General features: G+C 47.4%; 1 protein-coding gene across 11 annotated transcripts in view; it reads right to left on the reverse strand.

The window, feature by feature from the left end:
- Window positions 1-7690: 7690 nt before the first annotated feature.
- Asap1 (ArfGAP with SH3 domain, ankyrin repeat and PH domain 1) overlaps window positions 7691-19282 on the reverse strand; it is a 289301-nt gene continuing 277709 nt past the window's right edge. For all 11 annotated transcript variants that reach the window (XM_029469564.1, XM_021182730.2, XM_029469563.1 and 8 more), the window contains 4 exons: window positions 18706-18764; window positions 13327-13826; window positions 11354-11476; window positions 7691-8831 (listed from right to left, as the gene is read on the reverse strand). In XM_029469564.1, coding sequence (XP_029325424.1) covers window positions 8757-8831; window positions 11354-11476; window positions 13327-13826; window positions 18706-18764 — 757 coding nt within the window. In that variant the 3' untranslated portion in view covers window positions 7691-8756. The remainder of the gene's footprint in view (window positions 8832-11353; window positions 11477-13326; window positions 13827-18705; window positions 18765-19282) is intronic.

Genomic DNA, 19282 nt, shown 5'->3' on the forward strand with positions numbered 1-19282 from the left:
AAAAAAAAAAAAAAAAAAAAAAAAGATATTTGTTAAGGTATACCTTATAGCCTGTTGGAGCTGGTGCGCAAGGCAACTTTTGACAAAAGACATTATTTTTGTGTTTTATTAGCTATTTAACAATGTACACGAATTGTACAAACAATAGTAGTAGTTTCATTGCCACATTTCGTATATGCATACAACCTGCTTCCAACAGTCTTTCCTTTCCCCTCTCCCTACCACTTCCAGTCCTCTTTCTGGTCACCAAATCCCTAGGAAGGATTTATCCTCTCTTCCTAGCCTAGTGTTCAGAGGCAGGTACTGGTAGCTCATCACATCTATGGCAGTAATGGAGATGCCACAAGAACTGGCCTTGCCATAAATGAGGGTTTCTTTTCAACATTGCCTTGCCTTTTTAGATAGAGTCTTATCATATAGCTGTTGTTGGCCTTGAACTTGGGATCCTTCTGCCTCCATCTCCCAAGTTCTGGGGTCACCCGTGTGCCATCAAACCTGGCTTAGAAATTACTTTAAAATTAAATTAATTTTGTAGAATTTCATACATACGTGCTGTATTTATATCATTTTCTCTTTCCTTTCCTCCCTCCCTCTTCCATGGTCCCCTGCTTCCTCTCAGATTCATAGCCTCTTTTCATTATTTATTGTTATGTAATATATGTTTATATAAAGTAAATTTAATATATAAAGGAATAAATATACAAATACAACGTGCAAGAGGTAGTTAGACAGTTGCCAGCATATCATAGAAAAGCGCATAGGCTGGACAAGAAAGGGCAAGAAGCTTGATTTTCAGACAGAACAAGCCTCTATGACAGGCCCCTACACAAATAGATTAGTGTTTGTACCCCAATCCCTGACCCTTCTGGTGGTCACCCCATTCTCCCACATAACCACGTAACTCACAGATCATCCAGTTGGATGATTAAATATCTTAAAGCCTAATTCTTTCGAGTCTGGCTTCTTAGACTTGGCAGCCATTTGTGAGATTCGGCATATTGTTAACATGTGGTTGTAGACTGACCTTTCATTCTTCTTTCCTTTTGTGTGTACATGTGCATGTATGTACGCATGTGTGTTTATGTGCAGGTGTGTAAGTGGGCCTGCGTGGGTGTCACAGTACACATTGGAGGTCAGAGGACCTCAGCTATCAGTCCAAACTTCCTACCTTGAGACAGGACCTCTTGTTTAAAGCATTCTGCATCAGTCCAGCTGGCCTGTGAGCTTCTGGTTTGTCCAGGTTTTCACTCCTACCTCCCTGTTAGGGATATGCTGGAACTGCAGACAGATGCCGCTCTGTGTCCAGCTTTTACATGGACCTTGTGTGGTCAGGCTGCTGTGACAAGTGCCTTTACCCAGTAGGATCTCTGTCTAGTCTGGAATGTTCATTCTCATTACTGAATACATCCTATATATTGGCATCTTCTGCTGTGGTACAGACAAGGGTGGGCCTTCTAGGCTTTGGGTAGAGATGCAAAGTTGAGGCCCCAGGGACAGGTTGGGCATATCCACTGGTTTTTTCTTAGTTTGGCATAGCCATGAAGAGAGTGTCGGCGAGGAGCAGTTGACTGGTAACTGAAGGTAGAGTCCTAGTGGCTGAAGTATTTGTGTGTGTGTGTGTGTTGCTTAGGCTGGTCTTGAACTCAAGATCTTCCTGTTTGAGCCTCCCCGGTAGCTGGGATGACAGGCCTATGTCACTGTTCCCAATTAGGGCTTAAGTGGTTCCAGCTGAGCAGGAACGAAGTTTGCACTGTCAGACAATGTGCCCTTTGCATCTTTGTTCTGTGGCTTAGGACTCCATAAGAGGCCCATTGTCCCGCTGCCTGTTTCTGTGTGGGAGTCAGCACTATGCAGCTTATGCCTGCTGAGCCAAGTGCAGCAGGGCTCCCTAACATTGACCTCCCATGGGGGTGAGGGGGCTCCACAGGCTTCTAAGGGGGCAGCTCTATGCCTTTCTATCACTCTCTTTAGCAAAAAGTGGCCCAGAGAGATCCCGAAATGTGTGTACAGGTCTTCCTCCTGTTTCCCCGGCACACAACTGTGGCACACAATTCCTTTAAATCTCAGAAGTGACAAGTGTCTTTTTCATATGCCAATGACTGGTTGGTGGTTGTGGCCCCCAAGGCTGACTATGGAGAGAGCAAGGTAAGAGAAGAGGATTCTGACTTTACAGTTCTGTGTCCCAGCCAGCCAGAAGGGCAGAGGACTGAAGGTTAAGGGGAGCCTTAGGAACCATCCACAGAACAAAGCCTCTACAAGGCCCTAAAAGGATAGAGCTTCAAGGAAGGAAACTGAGCGCCTGGTGCTGGTTGGAGGGTGGGAAACTAACCTGGTTTGGAAGCCCGCTTTCTATCTTACCTTACTCTACTTACATCTCCAGCTCGTTCCTCTGCCATGTCCTCTATAAAAACCTGGTGAAGGACTTTCCTCCAGTTAGTTCTGTGACCATCCTAGCGAGTGAGTCCAAGTGGAGTCTGTGGGAACCCCAACTGATAGCCACTGTCAGCTTGTCACTCCTGCTGAGGACTTGGGGGAACAAGTCCTTCCCTATGGGATCTGTCAACATCCTTAGGCAGAGATGGCATCAGGACTGAGCTGTGTCAGCACACCCATCTGGTGCCTCCTGCAGCAAGCACTCTTTGCAGCAGAGTCCCTTCTAGCTACTGACCGTGTCACGTGCTGTCATTCGACGACTGCCAAGTGATCACCGACTGCATGGTCAGCACTCAGTGGATTCTTTAATTTCTCACTTGTCACTGAGGAAGGTGAGGGGAATCCTTCCGACTTCCTGTCTTCATTTAGGAACCACAGTTCAGTTCGAAGGCTGCTGTTTATCCATGTACACAGAGGAAAAACCTGAAGCTTGGAAAGATGAAGGCTCAAGCCCAAGGTGTTATTTTTTGTTTGTTGTTGTTTGTTTGTTGTTGTTTTATTCCCAGGTCCTGTCATCCCAGAACTCAGGACAAAGAGGCAGGGCAGTCACCTGAAGTTTGAGGCCAGCCTGGTTTACATAGTGAGTTCCAGGTCAGTCCTGTCTCAAACGACATGAAACAAAACATAACCAAACAATTTCTGCTCAGAAAAATAGAAACCCTAAAACAAAAGCCAAAGTGGGAACTGTACCCCTGATTCGATTCCCACCCTTCAGAGCCTAAGTGAAGTATCCCCTCTTCTCCCCCAAGCCCCCCAAAAAGGGGAAAAATGGTCCGGTCAGGCCCATAAACTGTCACCCTGGTGTTGACCAGAAGATGCACTGCAGGTGACAGGAAGTCCTGGGGCTTTCCCTGGCCTACAGGGGACAAAGGAAACCAGTGGGTGGCTCTGGAAGACACCTTTCCATCTACTGTAGCTGAGGACCAAGTGCCACACACACATCAAAGGAAACGAGGCTCTTGGGGCTTCAGCAACCTGTGCTAGCCTCTCAGTAATATCTGTTGACACCTTTGCTGGTATGTGGCTGTGGCTGGGATGAACTGGGCCTGTAGAATGCCAATGTCTATGTCCTTTTCCATGTACCTTTCTATGGTGCAAGTGCCAGGTACAGTTTTCTAAGTGCCAAGTCCATGATGGGGCAGGGTTTACACTATCAAAGCAGGTCCCTGTGCAAAGCCCTGTACAGGGTACTAGGCCACCCTCACTTCTGGTGACAATCCTAGAGTTAAGATTGGAGCTGGAGTCCTGGAGTGACCATGTCTACTGCTGGTACATGGGGCTCACCTGAGGGCTGCGTTTAAAATGCTGATTCTTGGGCTCTCTCCTGGGGCTCAGTTTCCAGAGACAGAGTCTGGGAACCTGGTTCTCTTTTGAGTCCAGAAGCTCAGAGATCAGCCAGTGCATTTTCAAGCTGGTGCAGGTGACACATTTACCCTTTGCTTTCCGGTCTGCTTGGAACTGTAAGTTGGCATTTAAATCCCAACAGAGGCATCTCCCCTAGTAGAAGCAAAAAGCCATCAAAGTACCTGGCTGGGGTTCCCTGGGTGCTAAGACTTAGGCAAACAGCTGTGTTTCTCTGAGCTCTCACTCCTGTTTTCAGAAGCTTACACTAGGAGGCTAGGTTCCAATCTAGCCTCCAGGACCAGGAACGGCTTGACTCTTACTAAAGTGACTCCTTAACCTGTGAACTAGCATCAGAGAACTCAGCCTTAGCACCGTTATCCTGTAAGGGAAGGCAGGGCTGGGAGCAGTGCAGCCAAGATGATTCTGGAATCATCTGTCTGTTTCTGGCCTATTTGCTTACTGCTACCTGCCCTGGCTGCTTTGGGGTGCCACCCTCTATCTAGCCCTGAAGACTGCAAGTTGAATCTTTAACAGTCATCTCCCTGTTGCCAGTCCCCTTGTAGCTGAGCCCACATTTGTAAGATTCATATATTTTATTCATTTACCTGACCTCTTCGTGCTCTGTGACTGTTGCAGGGAGAACATGGAGCTGTCTCCTCTGGCTACACAGGAAATGTCTAAATCAGCTTAGTAGGCTCATGTTAGCATTCAGTTGATTTCATCCTCACAGGGACGACTGGTCACTGAAGCCAGGCTGAGTGTATCAGCCTGGCACCCGTAGATGCTGGCACACAGTGAACAGGATACTCATGACAAAAGTGAGCCCATTCAATAGCCCCACGACGCAAAACTGGGGGAGATTAAATTTATTCCAGACATGAGAACCCACCGAAGAGGGCAGAATAAAAGTTGAACATCATTTGTCTGTGTCACTACCCCACCGACCCCTCTGGGAGTTAGGAAGACTTACAAATAGGGGTGATCAGGCACAGGCTTAGAGTAGAAAAAGACAAGGAGAAAAAGGGAGGGACAGTGACATTGAGGTCACAGGACTTGGGCTGGCAACTGTTACCTGCCATTCTCTGTGGCCTGGAGGGGATCATCCAGCTATGCCTCATGGAAGCTCACCTCCTAGAAGGCTGTACCGTCTGAAGGAATATGGGCTGTTTGTACTGAGCACTCAGAGAGCCAGGGGTGACCCCAGGGACCCTCCAGTTTCTAGACCATTCCCCTAGATATGGCTGCAGCTCTCTAGAGGTCAGCTGCTAAGTTGGTGTGTCATGGGATTGAAACCATAAGCAACCAATGGGAGACTGGCATTTTAACCCAAGATAAGCTGGCTCTCCTTGGATCCTGGACTGTACAGGTCACTGTCCCCCTCTTACGGAAAGATCCCAATAGGAAATCACAGTCTTTCCCCGTCAAAGCTGCTTTCCTTGGGTGGATGGTGTTTGTGTCGCTTTGTGAACAGACAGGAAGTGTACTAGCTTTCAAAAGAGGAACTGGCAACATCTTCCTGATGCAGCTTTCTTCTGCTCCCAGTTATCTCTGATTAGAACCGTGTCATGAAGCCTCTTGACTGTAGGGATCTCGAGAATGGCCTCAGAGCGAGAACGCCTCATGTGGACTCCTGACTCAGGGTTTTTCCAGCCATGAACCTCCACCCTTGCATACTTTTCCCTGTACCTCATTTCCAGGACCCTCGGGCGCATAGAGGGGACAGTAGATACTGTAGAGTGCATTTGTTTCATCCACCCAACGTTGTGGCTGCATCAGGAGTGACAACCATGCAAGACAGTGGATGCAGCACTCAGCACATTAACATATGATCCTTGCCACAGAAAAAGGCACAAAATTAGAGTTATGCAAATAATCTCCTCTGTTGCCTTGGATGTTCAGTAGACTCCCTGCAAGGACCACCATGGGAGAGCCTTTACACTCATCCTGGAGGAGGGACTCAGGAGGTTCCTCCCTAGGAAGAAACAGGTAGGTAAGGCTTACAAGGCCTCCCCTCCGGAGTGAAGAGTTCTTAGCGGTGTAGCTGACTATAAGCTGCCCACGACCCTGAGAAACCTCTCCTGGAAACCTCTAAGTAGCCCCAGTTAAAACACACGGATTCACACTGTCTGGTTTGCCCTTAGTGCCATATCTGGGATGAACAATTGTTTGTCACCTCATGAAAACTTCACACATGGTGGGAGTGCGAGGGGACTAGGGTGAGCCTGGAAGGCTACACCCCTGTTACGTCTCTAGCAGGAGCTGTGACAAGAGTGTCTTGTGCTTCCCATCTCTGCCCGAAATCCACACCATTTGTTTTTTTTTTTCCCAGTCAGAAAGTAGTGGACAACTCACAAAATGGCCTGATGTCAGATGCTTGGGATCAACTGAGAATATGTTTATTTAAAAGCAATTTTAAATATTAAAAAAGTAGAAATGAACACATACAGTACTGAGAAACTGTCACATTAAATACATGTGAAATAAAAAGTGTACTGATGCTTCGTGGTAACTCCCAGGTACGAACGTGGGATTTAACTAGTGGCAGGCATGACTGGGCTCCTAGATACCATGTCCAAGTAGTAGGCAATAAAAAAATAAATAACAATTGCTGTCCAACAGGAAAATAAGACACACTGTTTGCAGACATAATTTTTCCCTTCTGAGGGGGGAAAAAGGAATGAATTTGATCTTTCTTTCTTAAGGTTGCATATGTTCAAAATAATATGTCATGTACAAAACTGTAGATAGTGGCTTACCCCATTCTAGAACAAGGTCAGATTTAAACTTAACAAGATTGCCAAAGGAATGTCTACCTAGTTTTCCTATGTCCCACAGTACGATGGAGTGAAGGAAATTCAAATTCCTGATGGGAAACAAACAAAAAACCAGAAAAGAAAGAGATGAACATACATTTGTGTGAGTCCCTGCAGGCAGCAGAAGAGAATAACAACTCCTTGTCATTTTAGAGATGGAACTTGCTTATCTAAAAAACCAGCTTATGTTCAAATCATCAGGGGACAGCCTAGACCTCCAAAATGCAACTTCGATGCATCTTAAGGACGTGTGAACAAAATGACCACCACCACATTCCAGAAGCCATTACGGCCTCTAAACCATGGCTGCCGGGTGCTGCCGGCCTTACACCAGTGTGCTGTCAGGCACCTTTGGCTCCTGGGTTTGATGCCCGGGTACCCGGGTACCCAGACACTATGGAAGCGATTGCTTACGATAGGTTCCTAGTAGCAGCTGATGGAGCATTTTGCAGGTTTGTCCTGCAAGGTTATTTCTTGGGTGGCTATTCAGAGTTCTCACTGTCTCCGCTCAGGCAGAACTGAGTGTTTACTGCGCACTGTGGCCCTTCCCACAGGCTTGGGGGGGGGGGGGGCGGGAACTCTGCTTCTGTGAAATCAGTGGGTTTTTTATTCATGGCCAAGATTATCTGTTTAAGAGTATTTGTCTTCTGTGCTGTGCTCAAAATGAACTTAACCAAATGTGACATGGCATGACAGCACACCTCAGAATCACAACAGTCCTGGACCCAGGAGTAAAACAGCTACCGCATCCATCCTTTCCCCAAACTCACTCTGAAGCCAAAGGTGGAGATGCAATGTGCTGAATGGGCAGAGGGAAAAGAATCAAAAGAAAGCAAAACACAAGCAACAACGGAGACAGACAGACAGACAGACAGACAGACAGAGATGGCTTGCAGAGAGCTTTATCACAGTGCAATTCATAGCAGCGTCCCACAACTCGGTTATAAACTGACCTGAAGGGCACGTGTTTACTGGCTAAGTTGAGGGTATGAAATTACTCTAGCATTGGAGTTTAAGGAAGAGAAGAGGAGGGGAAAAAGAAAAGCGTGGGGTCAGCACCTGGATTCTGCACGAGAAAACGGAAAGACTGACTTTACAAGTTTTCCAACTTGAATAGTAAAGGTTTAATCAAGAACAAAGTGAAGAAAATCATGTCGAACTGACCCCTTAGACGCTTTTCAACACCGCTGGGGGTGCTGCGTCCACACCATGTGCAAACACTCTGGAAAAGGCCAAATGAGTGACCAGAAACAAGCATTGTTGCAATCTTGTAACTTCTGCTTTAATGGCAATCAAGTTTAAAACTGTACAGTTCACTTCTTCATCCTGTTTGTTCCTTTATAAAAGGCAGAATTCGGGTAAGCGTCTAGATGCATGCATAACGTAGAGGCAGAGAGTTTCTGGCAGTCCTTGGTTCCTGAAAGTTGGACTTCATCAGACATGGTTTTAAGCTTTTGTCAAAATAGTCATGAAGGATATGTTACTTCTGCATAATGAGGTAATATCTCAGGGGTGGCCACTCGCCATAAGATGTACAAATCCACTCATCTAAACTTGCACGAGGCTGCATATGCTGGAAAATGCTGCAGAGGGTTTTGTGTCAGTGAGTATTTGCTGAAGGAATAACACGACTAACTGAACACTTTTCTGTAATAAATACCAAAGTAGGTTTTTGTAGCTGTAAACTGTGTACACAGATAACTACAGGCTGGCTGGCCAGGGACTAACTTTACGTTCCACCGGGAGCGCAGAACCCACCTCTGCTAATGTTGCACGTTCAGTAACGCCGTTGAGAATACTGCATTGTTAGGAGTCGGTACTGCACCCTTCAACGGCTGCTGGAGACTCCTCACCTGGAAAGCCAGCAGTTCCTATACTCCTGGTTTTTGTTTGCTCATAAAACAGCACAGAGATATGTAAGTGCTAGATGCCAAGGATGGCTTTGGCAAACCGGTAAGGCGCACCAGGTCCCGAGGTTACCCTAATACTGGTGAAGGCAGAAGACCACAGGATATTTACAATACATACTATATTCCCCTCCTGAGTGGCCCTTCCATGAGTTCTTGGTCTGTAACAGCAGCTATATACATGTTGTATACAAGATTACATGGAGACAGCGGTCTGGCATTAAGGGTGTGGACGGACGACAGAAGGTTCTGCTTTTTGCTAGTCAGACAGGATGTGGACAAAGGACACTGGAAAGACACCCTTCCTTTCAGGCTGTCCTTCGATATGCCCGATCTGTAGGAAGAAAGGAGTAGTTAGACAGGAGATGGCAGGTAGCACCCAGTGATGGGTGTACTGGATGAGAGCCCACCCCACATCTGCCTGTAGGCCTGGGGTGGCAGCAAGCTCATCCGCCCTGCCCTGTGGTGAACTATACAGTGTTTGATAATAAGAGGCAGTGTGGCAAAGCAACAGCACCAAGAGCAAGTCCTGGGCCTTTCGGAGGTGTCAGGGTATCCCTTGGTGCTGCGCAGAGATGGAATTACTGAGGAAACTTTCCACAAGAGTCAGGGGTCCACGCAGTCATCCCCTGGATAAGCCCAGACAAACCTTCACAAACCTCTTGCTTATAAAACTTGGTTGAAAAAAAAAAGTACCTCTTGAGGCTTGCGTGATTAGGATGAAAAAGGACAACTGTGCACACAGCAGGCAGGGCCCTGTGCCTTCTGGCTACTGCACATGTGGTCAGTGGGCTGAGACTGAGTGGCTGATGGCAGTTTTACCATTTGCAGCATAACCTGCACGCCACGGTTACTTGCAGAACTTCCCTAATTACCTCCACGAGATCAACGTTAACTGCACTGAAAAGCATCCTGTTGTAGGCTCTCCATAGGAAGCACAGCAAGAGCATGGGCACTGGCTGCAAACGCCTACTGGACACACAGAAGGCTGCACAAGAGAGCTGGGCAGAAAGCCGGACAGGCCAGCTTTCTGCTTCCTTCCTGTAGTAGAGTGTGGTGTGGACTCAAGAGCTGTGCCTAGGCCTCCATGTTCCAGGTCTCCTCGGAGGAATGTGGTTAGGGGTAGGACCTGGCCTACCTCTCTCCTACCAATCTTAGTTGGTTCTGTGCTCAGGTTTCCTGAGTATTAGGATTTTAAGCTCTTAACTGGGACGAGGGGTCTTGATGGCTTATAGCATTTTTCTGAGGCATGATTCTGAAGTCATAAAAATGTTCCTTTTTCTTCCAAGAGTCTCAGATGGAGTCACTTGTTTCTTAGCAGTGACTATGGTCACTGCTGGATCAGTGTAGTAACATTAACAGACTGAAGATGAGTGAGCTCTAGAGCCTGGCAGTGATGGCGCATGCCTTTAATGCCAGGACTTGGGAGGCAGAGGCAGGTGGATTTCTGAGTTTGAGGCCAGCCTGGTCTACAGGGCTATTCAGAGAAACCCTGTCTCAAGCCCCCCCCCCCCCCCAAAAAAAAAGAGAGCTCTAGATATTACCAACTCCAGAGGAAACAGGTTTACAGACAGGATGAGCTTATGTCAAGTCCCCAGGACTAGTAACTGATACCACTGGGGGGCTACGGACTCTGAGTCACTGTCCTAAGCTGGCCTTTTAGTGTACACTTGGAACAGACTTGGCTTGGCCAGAGAAGATCCTCTGCCAGGGAAGGGTGTCTGAGTATCCCTAGCTCATCCTGACCTAAGCAAAGCCCACCCACAGGGTTGCTGGCCTCAGCACCGTGGATGTGCTCTACTGGGGAGATTCCCTAAGCAGTGTACAGTGTCAGTGGCATACCTGACTTTTACTTGTTTTATATCCATAGTCTAATCTCAGGTCCTGATCATTAAAACATGTCCTGATAGGCTGGAGAGATGGCTCAGAGGTTAAGAGCACTGGCTGCTCTTCCTGAGGTCCTGAGTTCAATTCCCAGCAACCACATGGGTGGTTCACTACCGTCTATAATGAAATCTGGTGGCTTCTTCAGGGCCTGCAGGCACACATGCAGGCAGGATGCTGTATACATAATAAATCTTTAAAACAAAACAAAACAACCATGTCCTGACAGTGTCCAAGGACCTAGGGTAGCAAAAACATTCCGACCCCTGTTGAGAAAACTCCTTTAGTCAAAACAAAGTTCTTGCAGGTCCAGAAAAAGAAAGTTGAAGGTGTATGTGTACTCATGTGCAAGCAAGTGAATGTGTGTTTCTGGGCAGTCACCGGTTCTGCTGGTCCAACCAGGATCTGCAGGTTACTTCCTGGCAGACAGATGTGAGCCTCTCTTGGAAGGAGGTAAGAATTCATGCTGATGTTGAGAAATGGAAACAAGGCTTGTGTTTGTGGACACAACTGTGATTGTGTCATTTAACATTCCAACAGCGTGTGAGGAAGCCACTGTGCTTTCTTTCCTGAAGATCTGAGGACTGGCTTAAGGGCTGAGCTTGCATGGGGCCATGGCCTTTTGCCTCCTGGCTCAGAGAGTGACTGAGGTGAGAGCAGCAGTTCACCTCTAGAGCCTGGCCTGACCTGGAATTAGCTCTGGGGCCATGCACTGTGACCCACGCTCTTGAACAACTAGAAAGTACACACAAAAAGTTGGCTGCCATAGGACATCACGGGGAAAGTGTAACCTAAATGTTCTTGGTGCGTTTTCAAGGTAAGATGGTCTCTTTGTAGCATAAACTTAGTGACAGAGGGGCAGATGAGAGTGACGTGGAGTGAGTCACACACCTGCAAGGCAGGATCCTACAGCCATCTAAGGCGTGGTGGCTAGAGAAACGCAGGGTCAGACATATAAATACAGGTACATACCCACCACTCCTGGTCCTCTTCCCCGGTGACAATGATTACTTCCCCCTCAATAAATGTGAGTTCATCGTCATTATCTGCCTGGCAGTCATAAATGGTCTTCACCCGCCTCACTTTATTTTTCCCCTGCAATTAAAAAAAGAAGAACTGGTTTGAGTAGAGAACAGATAAACAGAACAGCACTCTTCACAGGGTACTCACTCAGCCAGGTGATTTCTCTGTGCCCAGCTTAGGCTTTCACGTGTGTGTGTGTGTGTGTGTGTGTGTGTGTGTGTCTGTCTGTCTATCTATCTGAGTGTAGAAAACTGACACGCTCCCTAGGTACTGTACTTGTGTCTGAGTGTCTGTCTGTCTGAGTGTAAAAAACTGACATGCTCCCTAGGCACTGCACATGTGTGTGTGTGTGTGTGTAAGACTGACACCTTCCCTGGGTATTATTGTGTGTGTGTGTGTGTGTGTGTGTGTATGTAGAAGACTGACTCGCTCCCTGGGTACTGTACATTCCCAGGAATGGCAGTTCCTCCTCTGGCTGGCATCACCAGGTAACCTTTGGCAGAGAGCAACCAATCCAAGTAGCAACCGCAGCTCAGCGTTCTCGAAATGCGTGAGGGGATCTGCCTCCCCTCTGTCCAGCTTGCCCCAGCATCAGCTTGCAGAGAAATGACAGCAGAAGCCATAAAAAAATTGTTTGGAGGTGACATAAAGCACCATGTGCAGCTTCTGCATGTTGAATGTGCAACACAGATGGATTTCTTAATGCCTCACGCAAAACAGGTCAGGCCAGGGAAGGCCAGGGAAGGCCTGGGTCTAAACACTTGTGATTCTGACCAGTGCTTTTTGGCTGTACTTCTAGTTCTCTGAAGACAGGAAGATGGAAACAGAGTCTGACACCTTCTAAGGAATACTTTTAGCACCCAGTTACTTAGATCATTGGCAGTAAGAACAGCAAGTTATCTCTAAGTGTTCTGGGCCAAGTGTCTTTTCCTCTCTGTCCCTGGCTTCTCTCTGGCTTTCCTGATGATCCTGGTTCCTTCCTAAGCTCCTGGGGGGAGGGGTTGGGACACGTGTGCTTGGAAGATCGGTAAAGCCATGGCAGCAGACTTTCATCTCAGCGCTGAGACTGAGAGGGCCTGCAGTGTGTCCACTTATAGGGAGTTTTACGTGGAATACTGTCACTAATGCAGGCAGCAGGAGTTGGAGTTTTGTGCACAACAGAAAGACTAGAGCAGCTGTCAACAGTGCTGAGGAAGGCAGGAAGCCCGGCAAGCCAACAGTGGGCTCAGGTCTGTGTGAGGACGGCCGCTTTACCTTTAGTGCAGCATTGGGATAATAAAATCACCCAGCAGAGGTGGCTCACACAGTAGTAAGAGTTTTGGTTCTCTCCCTTAATCTCTGTGTGAGACTGTGTGACAGAGGAATGACAGGAGGGCTACTAAACCCCGAGAGCCTTTCCCTCTGGTTCCAGTGGGGAGACACAGTGAGGAACACGCATTCAGAAAGCTACTCAGAATTCAAGGACAGAGACTGATCCTCTGGAAGAGTGAGTTCAACCCTTGAGGTGCTCGAGTCAGAGGCACAATTGCTGAGTGTATGCTATGTGGCCACTGTGCTAGTATCACATAGGCCCTTTCTGGACTTGAGGAATCAGACCCAGAGAATGGAAGGACATTGCTAGCTAGGCAGTTACATCAGGCATTGATGCCAGGTCTCAGAGCCTGCCAGCTGGGGTCCAAATGCTGGTCCCACCAGGCTCCGCACCACTGCCAATGCTTCAGTCGGTGGGAGAGTGAGTGTGGGCTGCTGCTTTCTTCCTATGGTGGAGCATACAGCCTCCTCCTACCCTGGGGAACTGCAGTCTGAGGATGCTGCTTAGTGATGGAGTATAGAGAACACATACAGCCCTGGGTCCAGTTCCTAGCACCACGAAAGAAGTGCTGGAGCCTTGCGAGAAGAGCCTGACACTGGCTCCCACCCACCGTATTGATTTTTCTCGGCAGTGGTACGGGTGTCTCTGGCAGCGTGGGTGTGAGGTCATTGGAGTCTTCAGATGCTTGCTTCTGGATGGCATCTCTGGACTGCACATTTGGAGACAGATCCCCGGTGTGTGACCTCTGTGTGACCTCTGAGGGTGGCTGCACCTTGGCTGAGACATCACCAGCCTGGGACTTTGCCAGCAGATCCCCCAGCTGTGGCTTAGGGGGAAGGTCCTTCATCTGTGGCTTGGGAGGTAAGTCTGAGAGCTGTGGCTTGGGGGGCAGGTCACCTAATTGGGGCTTAGGGGGCAGCTCTCCAGGCTTAGGTGGCAACTCTCCAATTTGGGGCTTAGGGGCCAGTTCCACAGGCTTCGGGGGCAGCTCTCCAAGTGGTGGCTTTTGGGGTAACTCTGTCAACTGTGATGATTTCTGAAAAGTCTCAGGTGGGATGTTGGTTCTGTCGAGGGAGAGATGATGGCTGGTCTCCGTCTTCCTTAGTGCCACTGTGGGAAATGATGACAAGAGAGGAGTCACGGTACAGAGCAGATGACGGTGGACAGCGTCATGGTCATGGAACAAAGGACAAACACTATCCAGAGTATTAACCTGAGTGTGCGCTGGGGAGGAGCAAGCCCAAAGCTCACCCATGTCTAGCCCAGGCCAGGATAAAGTCGGAGGCCGAGAAAGATCTACATTACAGCTCACAGCTCTGGGCCTTCACTAAGCCAGTGTGTGCTGACCACATCAATCCAGAATTAAAGAACACATAATATGATTTATGAAAAGAAGACTTCCTCGTATGTCAGTCTACTAATAAATTTAGTCATTTAAAAATTTTTAAGTATTTTCTCCTAGATTGTTGTTGTTTCTGTTTGTTTTATTTTTTCTAGACAGGGTTTCTCTGTGTGGCCTTGGCTGTCCTGGAACTCTCTCTGTAGACCAGGCTAGCCTCTAACTCAGAGACTTACCTGCCTCTGCCTCCTGAGTGCTGGGACTAAAGCTGTGTGCCACCACACTCTGCTATCTCCTGTATTCTTCCTCAGGTGTAACTTTTTTTTTGTTTGTTTTTGTCAGTGTATTTTTTCGAGACAGGGTTTCTTTGTATAATCCTGGCTGTCCTGGAACTCACTTTGTAGAACAGGCTGGCCTCGAACTCAGAAATCCGCCCGCCTCTGCCTCCCAAGTGCTGGGGTTAAAGGCGTGCGCCACCACCGCCCAGCAGGCATAACTTTTTAAATATATTATTTAGCAAAAGCATTTGCCATGTATTTAAGTTTATTAAAAGTACAGCCACACAGAGAAACCTTGTTGATAAGCCAAAAAACAAACAAGCAAACAAAAGTACAAAGTTACTTGTGAAGGGGCGTGCTACTCACTTCTCTAGCTGTGCCTATTTACCCTCATTTTATGACTCTCAGTACTGGCAAGAGGTTTCCTCTGTTGTCCACCCACTATCATGGCACACGGTGTTAAACTCTGATGACACACATGGACAGATAAACATGTCACTACATGCACTGCTACGTTACACATTATCCAAAGCTGCTTTTGCCACTTCACATGCTTGGACGTTCCTAGGTCAGTGTCTTCCATTCTCTAACAGCTGCACCCTACTCCACATCTGGAAAATGCCACTCTGTACAATAATCCTTGTAACAGAGTAGGGACTTGAAGGGCACCACCTGTGATACCTTTAGGACATTCCAGCTCACTCGCTCGCTCACTCACTCACTTACTCACTCACTCAGTGTATATGGTGGTTTGAATGAGGCTCATATTTGAACACTTGGTTTCCAGTTACTAGAACTGTTTAGGAAGGGTTAGGAGGTGTGGCCTTGTTGGAGGAGGTGTGTACTCTGAGATTTCAAAAGCCCACGCCAGGCTCACTGTCTCTTTCTCTCTGAGTACAGATCAGAAGTAAGGCTCTCAGCTATGATTCCAGCGCCATGTCTGTATGCTTCCTGCTATGATAATTATGAATTAGCCCTCTAAAACTGTAAGCAAACCCCCAATTAACTGCTTTCTTTTATAAAAAGTCATCATGGTGTCTCTTCAAGAGCAATACAGTAGTAACTAACAAACCTTGTCAGTATATAACTTTGGTCAAATTATGCAACCACTCTGAATTTCAACTTCCTCACCTTCAAAACTCTTGTCTCAAGGGACGATCATGAGGATGGCATGAATTAGTCAATAAAAAGAGTTTGCAGTGAAGACATGACTGGTATCAGTACTCTACAGGGGAGACATTGTTGTTGTTACTAAGTAGGGTTCCTTGAGGCTAAGTAAGAGCTGTAGTCTTATGACTGTGGTTCTTTCCTTGGTATGGGAGCTGGGCACTTAGTGTGTGCTCATGAAGGTACACCAAGGAGTCACGCTAAGGGTGCTGCCCTCACCCTGTAATGTGTTTAGAAAAAGTATCCTCAGAAAAGAGGGCCAAAGACAGAGAGGGGATGCCTCAGTGCTATCCGCTGTCCGGCAGTCCTGAGAGTGCATCTGCTAATGGCCTGCCATGCCCCTCTCTAAGGAGGTGAAGCTCAGGGAACCATGTTCATAGGCAGCTCCATGTGGCATGGCTCAAAAAGTAAAGCTAGGGGCTAGAGAGATGACTGGTTAAGAGCACTGGCTGTTCTTCCAGAGGACACAGGATTGATTCCCAGCACCCACATGGCGGCTTATAACAGTCTGTAACTCTAGTTTCAGCGATCCAATGCTCTCTTCGGGCTTCCACAGGCTCTCAGAGTGCCACACAGGTTTCAAGAAACTTCGACAAAGGGACTCAGCTTTGACAATGACCAAGTGTGACAATGTGGGTTCCAGGCTGCAGGTGAAGGAATGGACCTTGGTTATAAGAGCAGCTACAAGCCTCTCTGTAGAATGATGGATAGTGACTCAGAAAATTCTCTGCAAAAGCATGAATCTGCATCTGCTGACAGCTGCCAGAAACCCAGAGGAGAGAGAGGAACATGAGAAAGGAACACTGAGGATGCAAAGAGCAAGATCCAGAACACAAGCCCTGTGGGCTCTGAAGCACTAATGGATAGTGTGACACAGGCATTGTAGTTTATGTTTATGTGACTTGAGAGTCTCCTCAAGCCCCACATGTGCAATGCTGTCTTGGTTCTGAGGTAGTATGGGCGAGAAAAGGTCATGAGGATACAACTCCTGCGACTGGATTCTGGAGGCCTTATAAGAATAGAGCACACAGGCTTCCACAAACTCCCTGTCTTCAGCCATGTGATTTTCCAGGTTAGCAACGAGGCAGGCTGTTGCAGCTATTGATGCAGCTCCTAGACTTGACACTTCTGGAACTGTCAGTCTAAATAAGGCACTTTTCTTTAGAAGGCTACCAGCCTCAGAAATTTTATTTTAGCAATGATACATATAAAAAAATAAACAAAAGTACTTTAAGAGACTTAAGACATGACTGACTGTATTTTATTTTGTTCCTTATTCCACTAATTTGTTTTAAAAACCCACTTATGAGGTCAAAGAACTTTTTCGATTTTTTTTTAAGATACGAAGACAGGGTTGCACACACATGAAATGACATGGGGTTTGGGATCTGCTCTGGAACGACAATGGATTCCTAAGTAGGGAATCAGAAACAAGACCAGGGAAATGCTTTTCAGCGTGGAAGATGAAGAGCCCCTGGAAGGCTACGTTATAGTTTGAGTTTTAGTTTTGCATTTTCTAGCAAGTTTGTTATGGGGAAATTTCAAACAGTGAAAATATTGACAGAGAAAGTGGGGGTATTCTGGGGAGCACAGATCAGGATGGGAGATCTGGTAAACATGGTTGTGTTGTGATGGAAGTCTTGGAGGATAGTGATGCTGGAGGGGCCAGGAGCTGAAGTGCAGTCCTGACCAGGGACTACTGACACACAGGCTGCTGGGGCACAGAGTAGTGGCAGGGGCAGGCTTATACTGGAGAAACTGGGTCATTGGCTGCTGCTTCTTCTTCTTCTTCTTCTTCTTCTTCTTCTTCTTCTTCTTCTTCTTCTTCTTCTTCTTCTTCTTCTCCTTCTTCTTCTTCTTTTTAAATAAGGACAGTGTTAAGGGAGGGTGACACTTGTGAGGAGTATCTATCTGGCAGCAGGGGACTTCATGAGGTCATGGTCAGTGATTGCCACTGTGACTATTCCTGTAGGCTCTGTGCCAAGTCAGAGCCCACACAGGGTCAGCCACTGAGCACTTTGCAGTGGAGGATGGTGAATGTCAGGGAGAGCTTTTTCTGTTGGACTCACACTGGGTCAGGAGGATGGGGAGGGTGTGAAACAGACAAGAGGCAGAGTGGCAACAGCCACAGGGTGCCTATGAATCCATTCAGTTTGAATCTTGGGAAAGCAGGCAGCGAGGCAGGTAGAATTATTCAGTGGTCATTATGAGAGACAGGGCAGAATCTGGGCAAAAGCACCAGGAGCCACCAAAGACTGTGGCTGCATGTGGGACAAATCACCACCACTTTGAGGGAGACAGCCAGAGTAGAGCAGAGGAGCCAGCCTTCCTGCTCCACAGTTAGCAGCCTTGTGCAACTCACTGCAGATGTGCCACTTGACAGAGAGCTCTGCAGAGCGGTGCATCCTGATGTCTCTACATTAACCTCTAGTTTGCCTTCTTCTCAAGCACTGAGCTGGGACCGACCAGTTCTGCTGTGGACACTGAGCACAGGCACTGACAACCTGGAGCCATCAGAGTTCTTTCCTCTGAGCATTTACCCAAGTCTAACAGAGGCCTGCAGGAGGCATTCACAAGGTCTTAATGAAGCAGGCGCTTCAGATGGGGCTTCATGACTCTAAAGGCAAGTGGAGCTTTCTCTGTGCACCCATTTGTGTAGTAAGAGGCTGAACATTTCGTTTTGTAAATGAAAAGCATGGTCAGGATTTCAGAAGATTTAGTCAGAGAGCCAAGTGTGTGCTTGGCAAAGCAGCAGCACTGCAGACACTGCTTTCCTGTGCTTCCCAGGCACAGGTGTCCCTGCTCTGCATGACAGATGCCATCCCAGGAAAGGCTGCCTGTGCTACTGCCTTGTGAGGGGGCCATCTGAAGCATGACCTCACCCTGTCCTTACACAACCTCAGCACTACAGATGAGTGCACCATGCGGGTAAAGTTAACAACTCATTTGCCCAAGGTCTCAGCAGTACCTGAGGGTTAGCAGCGTGTCTTCTGAGAAGGGTTATTTTCTCAAGGAAACTACAGTATTTGCTATAGTGACAGATTCAGGCTTTACTTTCTCCATTTAACAAATATTTGTTGGGCACTTTCTCCATACTGCTCCAGACACTTGGGACAGATCAGCAAATGAAAGGGGGCAGCACTCTGTCCCCCGGAGAGGTAGTGACACTTTAGTAACATGGGAATAGGAAGAGGAAGAGTCTTACCTTTCTGAGGTAGTTTAGGAAGCACTCTCGGGCCAAGGGCAGTCTTAGCAGAACTGGTGCTGATTAACAAATAACAGTTGTTTAGAATCTAAAAGTACCATTTTCCAACATTGATCCAGTTAATTACAGTCATTTTAAAATTATCATCAAGATTTATTTTGTTTTGTTTTTTTTGAGACAGGTCTTAGTTTTACTATGTTGTCCAGGCTGGCCTGGAACTCACTATGTAGAGCTCTACCTGCCTCTGCCTTCTTAGTGATGGGATTAAAAGTATGAGATACCATGCCAAGACTCAGACTTCTTTATGGCTGGAGAGGTGGCTCAGAGGGGAAAGGTGTGGCCACACAGGTGTAGCATCATTAGCCAAATCTCCAGAACCCACAGAGAGGAGAAAACAGTCCACAAAACTTGTCTTCTTAATTCCACAAGCCCAGCAGAGCTGCTTGTATCTCTGTTTCTTTCACACACACACACACACACACACACACACACACACACACACACACACACACAGAGATTATGGTGTACTTTCTATATGTTGTCTGGTCTCTTTCACACACACACACACACACATACA

The sequence above is a fragment of the Mus caroli genome, chromosome 15 (assembly GCF_900094665.2).
Source record: "Mus caroli chromosome 15, CAROLI_EIJ_v1.1, whole genome shotgun sequence".
Lineage (NCBI taxonomy): Eukaryota > Metazoa > Chordata > Mammalia > Rodentia > Muridae > Mus > Mus caroli.